The sequence below is a fragment of the Myotis lucifugus genome, unplaced genomic scaffold, assembly GCF_000147115.1.
Source record: "Myotis lucifugus unplaced genomic scaffold, Myoluc2.0 scaffold_14, whole genome shotgun sequence".
NCBI lineage: Eukaryota > Metazoa > Chordata > Mammalia > Chiroptera > Vespertilionidae > Myotis > Myotis lucifugus.
In genome coordinates, this window is record NW_005871062.1 from 7,305,547 (window position 1) to 7,322,288 (window position 16,742).

The 16,742-nt window shown below is 41.6% G+C and overlaps 1 protein-coding gene across 1 annotated transcript; it reads left to right on the plus strand.

The window, feature by feature from the left end:
* Positions 1-10,521: 10,521 nt before the first annotated feature.
* On the plus strand, positions 10,522-11,975 carry SST (somatostatin). Its single transcript, XM_006084789.2, has 2 exons — positions 10,522-10,787; positions 11,607-11,975. Exons 1-2 carry the CDS (start codon positions 10,650-10,652, stop codon positions 11,817-11,819), a joined length of 351 nt encoding a protein of 116 aa, XP_006084851.1. The 5' UTR covers positions 10,522-10,649; the 3' UTR covers positions 11,820-11,975.
* Positions 11,976-16,742: the final 4,767 nt, after the last annotated feature.

The following is a 16,742-nucleotide window of genomic DNA, read 5'->3' on the forward strand; positions in this document are numbered from 1 at the left end:
TTGCTAGATAATCAGGTAATTGCTACAATGAAAAGCAATCTACAGACAGCTTGGTTCCGAATTATTTAGATGTATGGGTCTACTCCTGTGTGTTGTGGCTTCTAGAAGAATAGGACGTATGTGGTTTCCATTAGTTTCTAGAGTGATGAAGAGTAAATCTGAACAGAAATGTTCCGCCTCTTTTAAAGAAGAAAATGGGAATTTGGATCTGGAAGTCATGACTCTGTATGGGCATATAATCTCAGGACTGGGGGGAGGGGCGGGGGGACTAGTGCTCACCTCATGTCTCCTTGGATCTAAGAACACAGTTTTTCAGCTGCACTGTTAGGAACCCAAGCTGACATCTGTTTCCCTGGGACTCCTGCTGTAAATGTTGCTTAGCCAATAGTTTTTTTTTTCTCTCAAGGCATGGTGTTGGTTCATCAATTAATCAGAAAGGTTTTATGAGTAAGAAGTGCAGAGCTAGGATCAAAGGGAGTCAGCAGTGATCCCCCTTCAGCAAATGAAGCAGATGGTGTTATAAACAGGTTGAAAGCTGAGTGGATACAAAATATGCCTGAGGAATTGAGGTTTGGCCTTACCTATCTAGAGATTGTATTTCTCATAATGCTGGAGAAAACCCTGAAACTGTTTATATTTATGTTGTTAGCAGTCAGAAAAACACCCACCTGCTACTAATTCACTGTGTGGCTTTGGGCAAATCATTTCACTCCTCTGGGCTCTTAGTGCCATGCTAAGCCTGGTTTCCAGTTTCAAAAACTGATGTACACATTACATGAAAATTGAGGAACTTTTTGGGAAAAAAAATTTCACTGTGCCCGTGGTTGGGATTTAGTTGATCAAGCTCTGTATGTTGGAAGGAGACGGGGTAGGGTCTTGCAATAATTGCAAGAAGAAATTCTAGAGCCCCTTAGGAGAATCTACTGTTTGGAAGAAACATCTGGCAGATGAAACTGACTCCTCAAAGGCACTGGAGGTTTGGAGGGGGAGGAGTGGCCCCACATGTAGAGGGTGACTGTGACTGGAATCCTGCTCCATCTGGTCCCCTTAGAGCAGCGGTTCTCAACCTGTGGGTCGCGACCCCTTTGGGGGTCGAGCGACCCTTTCACAGGGGTTGCCTAAGACCATTGGAAAACACATATATAATTACATATTGTTTTGTGATTAATCACTATGCTTTAATTATGTTCAATTTTTAACAATGAAAATATATCCTGCGTATCAGATATTTACATCACGATTCATAACAGTAGCAAAATTACAGTTATGAAGTAGCAATGAAAGTAATTTTATGGTTGGGGGTCACCACAACATGAGGAACTGTATTAAAGGGTCGCTGCATTAGGAAGGTTGAGAACCACTGCCTTAGAGCTTAGGAAAAGTTAGCTAGTCTACTTGTTTTTGACAGATGCTGTAATAAATTACCACAAACTGGTGGCTTCAAATAAATAAATTACCACAAACTGGTGGCTTCAAATAACAGAAAATTATCTGCTTGCAGTTCTGGCATTCAAAACTCACTCTATTCTCCCCCTGCCCTTCTTCTACTTCCCATTTTTGGAGGATCCTGCTGTTCCTTGGCTTGTGGTGGCATCACTCCAATCTCTGCCTGCCTCTTCACAAGGCCTCCTCTGTCTTCTATCTTTCGTAAGTACACTTATCTTTGGATTTAGGGCCCACACAGACAATCCAGGATGATCTCATCTTGACATCCTAACTTAATTATATTTGCAAAGACCTCTCCCTGCTACCCCCAAATAAAGTTGCATTCCTTCACAGGTGCCTGGGATTAAAACCTCTTTGGGGGCCGCCATTCAAACTATTGCAGTTGGTAAACACTGTTGTTTTACCAGCTAGGAGCCTTGTTGCTTAATCACGTAAACCCTGGTGTTAAAACAGCAGTGAGATTCTCTAAAAGGCTGGGAGGCAGAGAAAAAGAAAGAAGAGGAAAAGTGAGCCCAGCACCTGGGATGGCAGGGCCTGGTACCTAGTGCCCTACTAGGGTTGCACAGCAGCCTAGGAACTCCAAGGGTTCATGCAGAGGGTAATGCATAAGGCCCAGGGCTCAGAGCAGTGCATTTCAGAGTGAGGTTTATGACTCAGTAGGGTCACAGTTCATTTAGCGGATCATGGCCAGCATTCCAAAGAAAGAAAGAAAAAAAAAGAATAGAATGTCCCTAGTCGGTCTGGCTCAGCGGATAGAGCATCGGCCTGAGGACTGGAGGGTCCCAGGTTCAATTCGGTCAAGGGCACATGCCTGGGTTGTGAGCTCGGTCCAACGTGCAGGAGGCAGACAATCAATGATTCCCTCTCATCATTGATGTTTCTACCTCTCTCTTCCTCTCCCTTCCTCTCTGAAATAAATAAAAATATATTTTAAAAAAAGAATAGAATGTACCACAGTTTACTGCAAGTAACAAAAATATGTATGTTTTGAGAAACTTGGGAAGGTGTGTGTGTGTGCATATGTTGGATTGTGACATAAAGTATATTTCTTATGTAAATTGTGGTCAAACGTTTGAAAGCCACTGGTGTAAGAGGCCTTGGTGTGGCACTTTATAGCATCCCGGAAAGAGCAGAGATCCAGGGAAGTGTCCTTGGTTCTGGGCGCAGCATTGGGAATAATTGCTCTGTGGCAAAGGTGTGACCAGGTACAAGAAGGAGCTTTGGACACACGTCAGACCCCCTTGGGAGCCTCCTCCCTCTTGGAGAGACCTTGCAAAGCTGAGGTTCCATAGATATGTGGGTGAAAAGGGTGATTAAGTTGATGGCTCTGAGACCAGCCACAAATGTGACATCAGTGGGTCCCCTGCTGGCCCCAGTCCTGTCTCTGCCCACAACTCTGTGGGTAATATCAGGAGAGGCAATGGAGCAGAGTTAAGACCTTTGTACTCAAATCAAAGGTGGGATGGGGAAAAAAGGAGAGTTGGAGTTAGGTGAGCAAAGAAGACATGACTCAGAGAATGAAAGGAAAGGTTCGTGAGGCTGGAAGGCATTCAGGTTACAGGTAAGAGAACCTTTTGTTTTAGACTGCAGGTTTTGAATTGTGTTTTCCCTCCAATCCCTTTGTTCTTCTGAAACTTTGTGGCAGAATCCTGTTCAATGAAACAGAATCCCTATAACCTGCTTCCTCCCCCATCTTGATAGTCTCTGAGGCCTGTGTGCAGGGGGTTCTAGACCTAATTGGAGACGTCTATAATTTGGTTAGAAGGTGTTTGTGGCCCCTTCTAGTGCTAATTATTTGATCCTATGGCGCAGATAAAGTTGTGTGTAATTTAGATCACTTCTCTTTGAAGTTTTGTTCATTTTCTAATTCCCAGTACAGCATTTGTCCCAAAGTGTTCAATATTAGAATGTTTGCAGGAAGAGAATATTTTTTGCACACTTCTTTGCAACTCCAGCACCAAGCACAGTGTTCTCTGCATAGTGGCTGCTTTTAAAGAGTCGGCCGAATAAATGAAGAAATGAATAAAATCCTGCCCTAAAATTTTAGCTGAAGTTGTCTTCTACAATCTAGCCAGCAGAGGGCAAGAGAGTTCAGTTTAACAACAGCAACCTGCCCTGTGTGCTGATGCAGCTACAGGCAGTCACCGCCAGGAGGAGCCGGTCCGCTTGTTTCATGGGATTAGAAAATGCACAACCAGAAATGGATGGAGAAAGGAAGCCAGAAGGCCTGAATATTAATCCCCAAAGCTTTCGTCTGGGAGTGGGGTTTTGCTGCAAGCTAATTGTGAGGTACATAGAGGACTGGACAGGACCATCTTGTTACATGATATCAACCACTTGGCTAGAAGAAATTCAAGGAACGTCACAGTGCACTTGTGCCAGGGAAAGAATGTATGAAGGGTCTCTGATTTTCTCAATTCTGTGTTTATTCTTTCTGTGACACACGTGTGCTGTAAAGTTCCTTGAATCCCTTCCCTTCTCTTGACTTCAGTTTTCCCATATGTAACTGGATGGGTGGGACTCGATGATTTTGAAGGCTCTGGTCTGTGGATGGGTCCCCTGCTGGCCCCAGTCCTATCTCTGCCCTCAACTCTGGGGGTAACATCAGGAGAGGTGATGGAGCAGAATTAAGTCTGTTGTGCTCAAGTCAAGGGTGGGATGGGAAAAAATGGAGAGTTGGGGTTAAATAAGAGAAGAAGACATGAGCCAGAAAATGAAAGGAAACGTGAGAGAGATGATGAGGATAAGATCAAGGAAGAGAGAAGAGGAGATACAAGCTTATGCATCAGAATCTTTGCACTGGGGCCCAGACACCTATGCTTTTAAAATGTTTCCTAGGCAATCCTGGTCTAAAGCCAGGGTTAAGACCCAGAAGTCTAGATTAATCCTAAGAGGTTTGAGTGCAGGGGAATTGAAGTAGTTGTAGGGATACGTTCACTTCACAGGGCATTTCTATGATTGTAGTCTCTGTCATTCCATTTCAAAGTGGAGGTCTCAGGATCCCCTAAAGAGGAACTTTGCCATTTGTTCTGCACTGTTCAGGGGACAGAACCATTGGTTTCTGGCCCTATTTTGCCAGACCCAGCTGGTCAAGACAACTTCTCTCCTGCCAGCTGCCCTAGGAAAGCTCATGGAAGACCTCAGATTTCACACCTCAGATTTAACAAATCAGGTCAATTCCTTGCTCAAAAAATTTCAATGTTTTTCTTACCACAGCCTTTGAGGGGCTATGTCTGGCCCCTGGCTGCTTTACTGGCCCCATCTCTTAGCCCTCTCTGATTCACCCAATCTGTTCTGGTTCTCTTGCCTTGTTGTTGATGTTTGATTGTATCAGGCATGCTTCCACCTCAGGGCCTTTGCACAGATTGTCCTCCCTCTTGATGAGGAAATATCCTTATTGTTTTTAGGAGGCAAGTAAATAAACATACCTGGGAGATGTTCTCTGGATGGCACAGTGGGGCAGAGCACAGCTCAGTTTCAGTTCACTGAGGAGCCCTGAGCAGAAGTCATAGATAAACAAGTGGGGTGCTTATGGGAGACTAATGGACCCACAAAGAGAAAGGGAAACTAAGAGAGAATTAGGAGAAAGTTTCCTAACCTATGTCTGATGAGAGAGGAAATATTGGAGTGGCAGAAAGGGCTCTGACATCAGCCCAGCTACACACTACTACATAACCTGGGGCCTTCATTCCCTTGTCCAGTTGATATCAACACACTTCAACAAATGTGAAACACTACAAAGAGGTGAGTTAACATTGTTATTCACTTCTATTGTGCACTATGGGCATGTGCTTACTGCTGTGGTTGATGGATATGTCCTCCCTAGTCCTTCCAGTGTTATATTAGCATATTGATATGGCCACTTCAGTTAGCACGTAGGAACAATGACACTGAACAATGTTTAGGGTCTTCTTTCTGAAACTCAGAGATGACTAAAGGATCAATAGATATGTGTTCCTAAATGTATCAGCTACTTAGGGTTAGAGGTCAAATGATACAGTCCTCTGTTACCAGAAGCGTACGATGTTTGTCCTACTCACAGAATCCAGAGACCTCACATAGAAGAAGAGAGAAGTTTTTGTCCAACCCAACCATTACTTTTCAGCAACTACTCTGTGCTTCATGTTTTTATGGTCTCTGAGAAAGATACAAACATGGCTGAGACAAGCTTTCTGCTCAGTGAATCTCTCATAGATGAGACATATAGACTTTTAAGGCACAGAACTATAATCTATGAAGATCTCTGCTAGGGGCACAAAAGACACACATCTGAATACACCTCCTACCGGTGATAAAGCCCACAACCCCGGGCATGTGGGCTTGGAATCGAACCATGACCTCCTGGTTCACTGGTTGGTGCTCAGCCACTGAGCCACACCAACTGGTGAGGATTACAAGTTTTCATTTTGTGCTCCATAGTAGTAGAGTTGTTGTAGAAGGAAAGATCTCTATAGTATAGCTGAATGTCAGGCTCCTGTCATTCAGCAGGAAGTCCACATGCTCACCATAGCCTGCCCTCATCCCCAACAACATTCACCAAAAAGTCTTCCCCCTACTGGGTGGGTCACTTACTCCAAATTGATCTCTTGCTCCCAACTTTACTTAAGTCAAACCTTAAGTAAATGTTAGATTTTCTTTAGCCAGATATAAATATGGAAGACAATTCAACAAATGAAGTCACACTAAAGTGTTAATAGCTTCCAAGTTTTAATGTGCTATATCTCCAAGAAAAAGTACATAAAAGAGAAGAGACTATTTTCTAGTTGATAAACATCAGCGCCCATCTGCTGCACTTCTATGGGAGAGATCTTCCTGGACCTTCAAATCACACCCTACATGTCCCCAGTATGAGGAAGGCCTGCCTTCCTAGCCAGCTCAGAGCATCAGCAGGGACATTCCAGCTCCCAACGGCTGGCTCATTGAACATTTACCCCTTGGCTTGGGCTGGCTGCCTCCACCTAAACAGCAATAATAAAACCAGTCCCTTTTCTTGTTATCTTGTTTTATGAGTTACCAAGAACTTTCATGTACACTGTCTGATATGGCTCTTAAATCATATTTTTACAAAAGCAAGGGTTCAGGCCTATTTTAAAAAGGAGAAAACTGAGCACTTAAGTCTAGGGCTCAGAGATCTAGTCCAGGGCTCTTTCCACTTTCCATGTTTCTTCTCTCCACAGCCTGTAATTTTCACTTTCTTCTGACTGGGAAATAAAAAGGTTTTCCACTTGCAAAAAAGTCCAGGAAGTCTAAAAAGTCCATTTTAGAGAATGTTACCAATTTTTCTCATTTTTTAAGTCAATATTCTAAGAAGCCATCAGAATGTTCTTTCAACTCTTTCAAAATAAACTTCAGACCTAACCAGTCTTCACTTCCTTCCTACCACTCCAGCCCCAAACACCATTCTTCTCTTGTCTAAACTAGTTTGAAGAATAGGTGCCCAATAACAGTCACAAGCCACCTCCTCTTCCAAGGAAACAGGCCCTGGTTGGGAAGGTATGAAGTGCCTTAAACACCCATGGCCCAGCTATTTGATTTAGTATAAAGGCACTTCATACTTTCCCAACCAGGAGCTTTTCTAACATAGAATCCTCATTTTAAGAAATAAACAGCATTTAACATTACAATAAACTCTAGTTTGCCCCTTTATTTTCTCAAATTTAAACTCTGATTATCGGGGCTGGAAGAAACCACAAAGGTTACCTATCAAACCTTTGATTTTGCAGACTGGAAACTAAGGCCCAGAGAGGGAGTCCCAGAGTCAGTGGCAGAGTCAGAACTAGAATCCAGGTCTTTCAACTCCCAGTACAGACACTTTCTACTTCCCTGCATTGCTTAATATTGAACATCTGACTCTGCTCAGAAGATTTTACTGTCTCTCATTAAAACGAGTTTCTACTCATATAGGGAGGTAGTCACCCACATGTACATTTCACAGGATGTGGCCGATCCTATTCTGGCCAGAAGAGCTGTACCATAGAGAGGCCTGGATGCCTTCTAGAGATACTTGTATCCTGGATGCAGGCTGCTCAGCCAGGGCTCTCAGGCATCTCTGAGTCAGGGGAGCATGAAAGGTGCTAAACTGAAAGAGCATCCTCCCCCTGATCTAGCTACTTCCTGCCTGTGTGCCTTGTGCAAGGCACTTAGGCTCTCAGGACTTCTCTTTCCTCTTCTGTGAGGGAAGGGTTTTAGCAAACCCTGATGTGCGCACGGGAAAGGGGCTGCATAAGAATGGGGGAAGGTGACTCCTGGTGACTAAGGTCTAGGAAGTAGGGTCCTAAGTAGAGTCAAAAATCGACTCCCCCTCTCAACCATTGGGACTTGGGAGGGAGATCTTGGGGGTTGTCTGCAGAGGGATCAGGTTGGGGAAGTTTGAAGTACCTTTGTGCCAAATCAACTTTTATGCAAAACTTGGCCATGGGGGGTTTAAGGAAGAATTCATGCCACCTTTTGTCCTGCTACTTCTCTCTTAAGTGGTCCTTAGACTCCTAACAATGCCAGGATTATAAAACAAAAACCAAATGCAGAAGTCTTGTCATCCACAGCCTTAGTTAGCACTTCAGCAGGGGCAGGAGGCAAGAAACCCAGACCTCAGTGTTCCCAAGTAAGGACTTAAATAGCTGGAGATCATGAGTAATTCTTGTGGTAAGCAGGTGAGAAGGAGAGAGGTGAAAGAGGAAGAGCCTAGATGCAGGGACTGAGGCAAATATTGACTAAGCAGGGTAGGAAGAAAATGAGTGATGCAAAGAAGGCAGGAAGAGCCAGATGAAACCACACTGAAGTCAGAAAATTATGGGGAGAGGGGAGAACAACAAAGAGGATTGAGGACAGGAAATGGGGAGAGACAACAAAAGAAGGATTGGATAAGGAAGATTCTGAAAGAGAAAACCAGAGAAAGGTTAGGGAAAGGGAGAAAGAGGAAGGAGGAGAACGGGTAGAGGAGGAGGAGGATCTGGAAGGAGAGGAGCAGGAGTCCAGGGAGGGAGGTTGAAGAGATCCCAGAGCACTGAGCAAGAGAGTAGGGCTGTTCTTTGCTCCTTGGCTGGCTGATATTTTAGGAAAACTTTCCCTCTCTAGTCAGTGGGGCTGCCTAGGGCCAAGTTCTGGGTGGAGGAGGTATGAGATCATTTGGAGGTGCCTTGGGATAGTTGGGTTGATATAACTAGACTCTGAGTCTCCAGTTGGAGCCAAGGAAGTTCCAGAATATAAAGAGAAAATAACATGTATCCCCTAGGTTGGGATCATCAGCCACAGAGTCATTGCTCTCCCAGACTATTCCAACACATGTGAGTGACTTTTAGTGCCCCACTGGTGCTTAGCCCTGCCTAGACTTGCCAAGCCCTGGATGCTCTAGCACGCCATCATGTGCATTCTCCCATTGCTTTGGCTTACAGACACAGAAGGAAATGGTGACAATTATTCAAGCCATTGAGGACAATGCCCCCCCACCTCTCCTGCATATCAACATTATGGTTTTAGTCTAAGTATTGAGAATGCATACATGATGCATGGCTGGTGAAAGCATTGGCCAAGTTCTTTGCTTTATTTTTGTTTCCGGAAACACACATGTTTTAGTTTTTTATGAGCTTGAAAGTCATGAAATGTCAGCCTGCAGGGATCCCTAGTTCATGCCAGGACATTATGTAGCCCTTCCTTGATAAGGAATGATTTGAAAAAAATAAAAATAATAACTGTCAGAACACGGATCTGAACAGCAAACATTTAACCACGGTCAGAATTCTAAAATAGCCTTTCTTTCTTAATTTTGTTTTTCAATTGTAGTTGATATTCCATATTATTTTATATTAGTTTCAGGTGTACAGCATTAGTGGCTTAAAAACAAGATGAAAGGTTTAAGAAGTACAAATTGGTAGTCACAAAACAGTCACAGGAATGTAAAGTACAGCATAGGGAATGTAGTTAATAATATTGTAATAACCATGTGGTGCCGGGTGGGTACTAGACTTTATTGGGAGGATCAATAAGTTATATGAAACAGCATGTCTTAAAATTCCCTTTGATGAATGTAGGGAGCAGGGGACTGCTAGGTCTAACTAAGCTCAGCTGATCCTTTCCCCACACATACTAGTAGACACATAGTAATGGTCACAGATGTGCAGGGCATCCCTGGACTTTTGCAGGTCCAGACTGGGGGTGGCCCCTGACCTAAAACTGCTCCTACTGGCCAGGAATCGGTTAGAAAACTCAGAGCTGAGTGAAAAGAACCCTGGCCTTGGTTGTGGAGGTCTGGCCAACTGTGCAGTATGTGATCCAGACTCCAGAGCACTTCACTGCCCACTTCTAGGTTCAGTGACCCAAACACCAAGGTTTAATAGATGGTTTCTGAGATTGTTTTCCATCTTCAAGTTTCTAGGCACCAAAATGAAGTTAATCTCATTTTTTTGTGTTTTTCTTTTTTCTTTTTCTTTTTGTCACAATAGGAAGACAGGTTAGACTAGAAGCTTCTCAGCTACTGAGAAAGAGGGATGGAGGGTGAGCCAAAGGTAATTTTTTCCATTAGAGGGAAGGTGCAGTTCTTTTATAGCCCATTAAAGTGTAATCTACAAGACTTTTTACGGAGATAATGGAGAAAGAGATGATTGAGTCTTTCTAACATCCAAATTCTATTCTTAAATTAATTCTTAGAGGAATAATTCTGAATCTCCACTTGGCACCCTCATACACTTCTGCATTTGTTTAGCCGTCCTAACATGTTTGAGTATAAGGACAGAAGAGTGGTCTGCGTACATTTATGTGTATGCAGCCTGGGTGGTAGTGCACTTGTCTTTTTGGCTGTGTTTGAGCTTCTGTGTGTAATTGAGTGCACATGTACGTGTGTGAGTGAAATTATGGAATGTGTATGTGCGTAGAATATAGAAGACTGTGTAGATGGTGTGACATGTGTGAAATCCTGTGGACCCGTGGGTGTGCAAGATTTTTTTTAAAGTAAGAGACTTTGGATTGTGTAGCCTCCTCTCACTTCTGTGATTGATTTCACGAGGCTAATTGTGCGTAAAAGCGCTAGTGAGATCTGGGGGCGCCTCCTAGTCTGACGTCAGAGAGAGAGTTTAAAAAGCGGGGAGACGGTGGAGAGCACACAAGCCGCTTTAGGAGCCGCAAGGTTCAGAGCCTTCGCTGCAGCCTGCAGATCCGCTCCTAGAGTTTGACCAACCGCGCTTTAGCTTGGCTTCCCAGGCGCCGCGGAGATGCTGTCCTGCCGCCTCCAGTGCGCGCTGGCCGCGCTCTCCATCGTCCTGGCTTTGAGCGGTGTCACCGGCGCGCCCTCGGATCCCCGACTCCGTCAGTTTCTGCAGAAATCCCTGGCTGCTGCCGCAGGGAAGCAGGTAAGGAGACTCCCTCGACGTTTTCTTTCCCCTCTCCAGAAACTCTACCCTTCTCTTAGGCTCGCCCAAGGCCCCTTGGGTGGATTTAAGAGGTGCTCCTGAAGAGTTTTGGTGCTTTTCTGGGTCCCTCAGCTCCCAAAGCTCTTAGGAAAACTTTCAAAGTCCAGAATCCCCTCTTACCTCTTTTCCCCCTAATCAGCGCCATCTGTCACAGGTGAGTTCTTTGCATTCAAGAAAATTCTGAGACCTGGGTAATTGAGCTGGAAGGTATGATGGCATCTATCCTGGGTGCTGACCACGGGAGGCGCTGACCCAGGTGCTGAAAGAGCGCACTTCTGTCCTTGCTACCATCCTAAGCAATACCTCCCTCCCATGCAGTGGACCGAGGGCTAATGGGCATTCTACAGACGAAACACAATATGTTTAAGATTCTGAAAGGTCTCATTCCCCACAGTGACTTAGTGAACGTGTTAAGTTTGTAGTTCATGATGTGAAAATTGAGTTTAACAAACTGTTGGCACATGTTTATCTTTGCAAAACTGCTTTAAAGATCTGTTTTTTCTCTCTATGCGTGTTTGAAGCCTACAGAGACAGAAAACTTGCAGAAACATTTGATTTTTCAAGCCTCTTTGTGTAATTGGTGATTATAGTAACTACCCTTATTTTTATATCCTTAATGATTTTAAGTGACAGAGAGGCACAACTGTGAAAATTGGGTTTTGGGTGGAGCTGTATCTGCTCCCCAAACTAGGCTTTTTCATTTCTTCTTTTCCAGCCGCCTCCTGATCATTCTCTCTCTCTCCCCTCCACCCCATACAGGAACTAGCCAAGTACTTCTTGGCAGAGCTGCTGTCTGAACCCAACCAGACAGAGAATGATGCCCTGGAACCTGAAGATTTGTCCCAGGCTGCTGACCAGGATGAAATGAGGCTGGAGCTGCAGAGATCCACTAACTCGAACCCGGCCATGGCACCCCGAGAACGCAAAGCTGGCTGCAAGAATTTCTTCTGGAAGACTTTCACATCCTGTTAGCTCTATTAATAATTGCTGTCCATATATGACCTCTGATTCCTCTCCTTCAAACCCCATCTCTCTTCCTTAGTTCCCCCAATACTCATAAAGACCCTCACAGTAGAAATTGATGAGTGTAAATAAATACAAAATAAAAGTATGATGAAATTATGAAAAGCAAGAATTTGATTTCTTATTGAGTAAACCTTTCTGTTCAAGAATACATGATTAACTTCCATCATTATTTCAGTTGAGTTATTGGAACTATGCACTCCAACTCTCAAAGGCACACTATTTAAAATTCCCTGTGGTAATAAAGGTTATGTTTTAAATGGTAACCCTCATAGTTTGGGTGACTTCAAATTTACATAATTTCAGAAAACTCTATGAATGATCATTTTAATCCAATAATAGTTATGGGAAGGGGCTGTCACAAGCATCAATTACATATTAAATACAATTAAAATTATATGTGTAAAAGAATATTAGTATTTATGGGTAGGCAGGCTGAAATGTCCAACTATTTACCAGGCTGAAATGTAAAAAATATAATATATATAAAATCGGAAGAAAAGACCATTTAGAGGAAAGAAGCTGGCTTAAATAGCTAAAATAACATTCTCAGGCTTTAAAATTTGTTTCCAGTCTTAGGGAATTTAGAGACATATCACAATCCTCTTTGTCAAAAACAATCCTAAGTGAACATGGTTAAATGATTGCCTCTGTCTAAAAGTAAGATCCATATCACTTTTATTGTAAAATTCCAGCATTAGAATACCATGGGTTGCAATAAAAATATGTGCTTGTCACCCCAGGGAATGCTACACTGTCGAAGTTATTGGAACACATTATAATAATCCCAGAGTAACTGAAGGAGAGATTCAAGTCTTCTTTTGATTTTATCAAAATGAGAGCCAAATAAAAATGAAACAATAATAACATTCAGCACGTGCTAGCTATTATTATTAGCATTATAATATATTTAAGGGTACTGTAAAAGGTAGAGATAAGAAGAGAGCTAATTTAACTCACAGGGACCTTAAATAGATATCCCACTGAGGATGTGTGTTTTAGCTATCACCTCTATTTCTGAATAGCTGCTAGAATAATAAACCAAATAAAAGTACATAAACTCAGTATAAATCTGTATACTATGAGCTTATGGATGGCAGCATATAAACATCTAAGAGAAACTTTATATTTCATAGAAAATATTTGTGTTAAATAATACATGTTTTTACAATGAATATTGCTTCATTGAATTTAATTCCTGAACAAACAGGAGAAAACTCAAGCCACTTTACTAATCTTTATGAAAACAGAACAGCCTTTGAGGTTCCGGTGCATCTTTTATTTACAATACATTCAGGAGGGAATTAATGAGTATTCACTTAGAGGATGTGTCTGTGTTAAATGCCTTATGTACATCTGGTTACCAAGCAACTCAGTGGAGTCATAGAATCACATTATTATGATTAAAGCACAGAAGGGAACACAACTTAATTGTTTTCTGAGCAGTGCATAGATTGTATGAGTGACAGGGAAGGGGGTTTAAGGTTTAGTGTCATCTTTAGTTGTCAGTTCCCAATAGTAGTATAGGAATAACTGGCAAGAATTATGTAGTCATGTGCACACATATATATTTATTCCCTTTTTTTAAAAAAATTATCCATTGTGTTTTTTATTTTATTTTTTAAAAAAGATTTTTATTGACTTTTAGAGAGAGAGAGAGAGAGAGGTAGAGAGAGAAACATCAATGTGAAAGTGATCGGCTACCTCATGCACGCCCCCTACCGAGAATCAAGCCCCACAACCTTTCAGTTCATGAGGTGACACCCAACAACTAAGCCACACCGACAAGGGCTCCGTTGTGTTTTAAAAATGTTTTCGGGTGGCAGGGGGTACTAATATAAGGTGACAGGAAAAGATTTGACTTTAGGCGGTGGACACCAGTGCAATATACAGATCTTATAACATAGAAATCCACACCTGAAACCTACATGTTCATGTTGACCAACGTCACCCCAAACAATTTAATAAATAAAGATTTAGAAAATGTTTTCTGCTATAACAAGCATTTGTTTTTCTTGTATAACTTCTGTAAAGGAGAAAAAACTCAAAAATACTTTTTCCATGGGGGTTGGATGGAGGTGGGAAAAGGGAGAGAAAATGGGGACATCTGTAATAGTGTCAACAATAAAAATAAAGTTAAATAAAATAAAATACTTTTCCCAAATGCCAAGAAGCTCTATCATTCTTGTCCTGCCAGTTGCTTTAAATAAAACAAGAGCACTGACATCATACTCATCAGGTTAAATATTAGATAGAAAGTTCAATTTCCTATAACTACCTTACAATGAATAAATACAATTTTCTACAATAAACAAGCATCATAGTCTTAAGGTTAAGGGTTATAAAACAATAAACCATTGTAGTTAGAGTAGAATATTATAGGAGAGCTTCTTGCATACAAATTACTCAATATCATCGTCACAAGATACAAAAGAACAAACTTGAAATAAGATTTAAACTCTGTCTGGTAACTCTCTCTTGCTCTCCCTCTTCCTTGTACCTTTCAACTTATTCCTAATCTTTTAAAAAAGTTTTCTTTATTGATTAAGGTATTACATATGTGTCCTAATCCCCCCAGTGTTCCCCCACCCCAGCTCCTGCCCTCCCCCCTTAATGTCCATGTCCATTGGTTATGCTTAAATGCATGCATACAAGTCCTTTGGTTGATCTCTCCCTCTCCCCCACCTCCTCCCCTGCCTTCCCTCTGAGGTTTGACGGTCTCACTGATCCTTCTCTGTTTTGGATCTGTTTTTGTTCATCAGTTTGTGTTCATTATATTCCACAAATGAGTGAGATCATGTGATATTTATCTTTCTCTGACTGACTTATTTTGCTTAGCATAATGCTCTCCAGGTCCATTCATGCTGTTGCAAATGGTAGGAGTTCCTTCCTTTTTACAGCAGCATAGTATTCCATTGAGTAGATGTAGCACAGTTTTTTAACCCACTCATCTGCTGATGGGCACTTAGGCTGTTTCCAAATCTTAGCTATGGTGAATTGTGCTGCTATGAACATAGGGGTGCATATATCCTTTCTGATTGGTGTTTCTAGTTTCTTGGGATATATTCCTAGAAGTGGGATCACTGGGTCAAATGGAAATTCCACTTTTTGTTTTTTTGAGGTTACTCCATACTGTTCTCCATAGTGGCTGCACCAGTCTGCATTCCCACCAGCAGTGCACGAGGGTTCCTTTTTCTCTACATCCTCACCAGTACTTGTCATTTGTTGATGACAACCATTCTGACAGGTGTGAGATGGTACCTCATTTTTGTTTTGATTTGCATTTCTCAGATGACCCCAGTGGCTTTGAGCATGTTTTCGTATGTCTCTTGGCCTTCTGTATGTCCTCTTTCAAAAAGTATCTATTTAGGTTCATTGCCCATTTTTTGATTTATTTATTCTTTATTTAAAGCTTAAAGTAAATAAAACATCTGATCAGGGTTATCTTTTATCATCAGTTTTATCTCCTTCATAAGTAGAGGGTTGTGTTAGCAAGGGGACTTATATCCTTTCCATATGTAATGCTATTATGTGCTTCAACATGCTAGAGGAGAGTTGATTTTTGACCATTTAAGTAAATATATGGAGCACAGAGTTTTTTAATACCCAGAAGGTTGTACTTTTTACTTCCCATTTAGTTCATTTGTCTTCCTCCTAAATTTGATTCACTGACATCTAACCATAATAAAACTTTCAGATTATGTATTTTTTTCTTCTCTGACACAATCACAGGCTTCAGCAATCCTGAACAACTTGGTATTTAATTTAATGGGAGAGCTTGAACAAGGTGTCTTCTGTTCTGGGCCTTAGTTTCTCCATCTGAAAATGAGCATGCTAATAGGATTGATTCCTTAGATTTATAAGGATTTACTGAGGCCATGTATCTAACATTCTTACTACGTTCGATAAGTGGTGTTTATTTTTTCTCACATGTGCCGTGCATTATAGCTTCTCTTTCTTTGTCTTTGTGATTTCTTGTTATTCCCATAAGTTCAAATGTAACCCAGCCTTCAATATGTATTTTATGTGATTCTTGATCCATAAAATTCTATCTTTATGTCCTCACTTGGGATGCTTCCCTTCTCTCAGTATTTAATCTCCATCTCTTCCATGGTGCTTACTTGTCGCTTGCTACTGTTCATAATTGCATGACTATATGTAAAAGAGTATTTGTGAACTTCCAGTGAATAGGAAGATGTCTTGTCCATTTAGTATCACATACAGTGTCTTACACATAGTAGGTTCTCAGTGTTCTTTAAAGAATGAATGAATGATTCATGAGCTTGCAGTCCCAAGTGAAACAAATCTCTATTTACTAGGCAGCAACAATTCTTAATGCTTTAGTTGGCACAGGAGAATGGCATTAGTGCTATTTTATGTGATACTGGTGTGACACCAGACAGAACAGCCCATGGTTATGATTTTATTAACCACTGAAACATGTGATTATCATGCTCATTTTGGAAGCTTCAATCAGTCTAGTTTTCTTACCTTACAAATTTTTCTGACAGGTCTTGCTTAACTGTCCACCAAGCAGGATCAATTTTTAGCCCTACAGCAAACTATTCTCACTATAAAGATACTTCTGTTTTATGGTGACATGAAATATACCTTTAATTCTGAATATCAGACATGGGAAAGGACTCAAACATCATCTCATCCTCACTATTCATTTTACCAGAGACTGACATAAGGAGAGATGAAGTTATCTGCACAAGACACCTAGTAAATTGATGCAAAGTCTAGACAAAGCCTAAGTTCCCCTCTTCTACCCCAGGGTTGTTTTTATTATTTTACCATTTGCTCCACCTGAAATTTGCCCTTCTAGATAATTGATATATTTCATTTGTCTGATGTGAATACTAATTTTGT

Excerpts from the sequence above, each read along its gene's own strand:
- SST (XM_006084789.2), top strand. The coding sequence starts at position 10,650 with ATGCTGTCCTGCCGCCTCCAGTGCGCGCTGGCCGCGCTCTCCATCGTC. Across the intron at positions 10,788-11,606 it reads CTGCTGCCGCAGGGAAGCAG|GAACTAGCCAAGTACTTCTT; the intron begins GTAAGGAGACTC and ends CACCCCATACAG.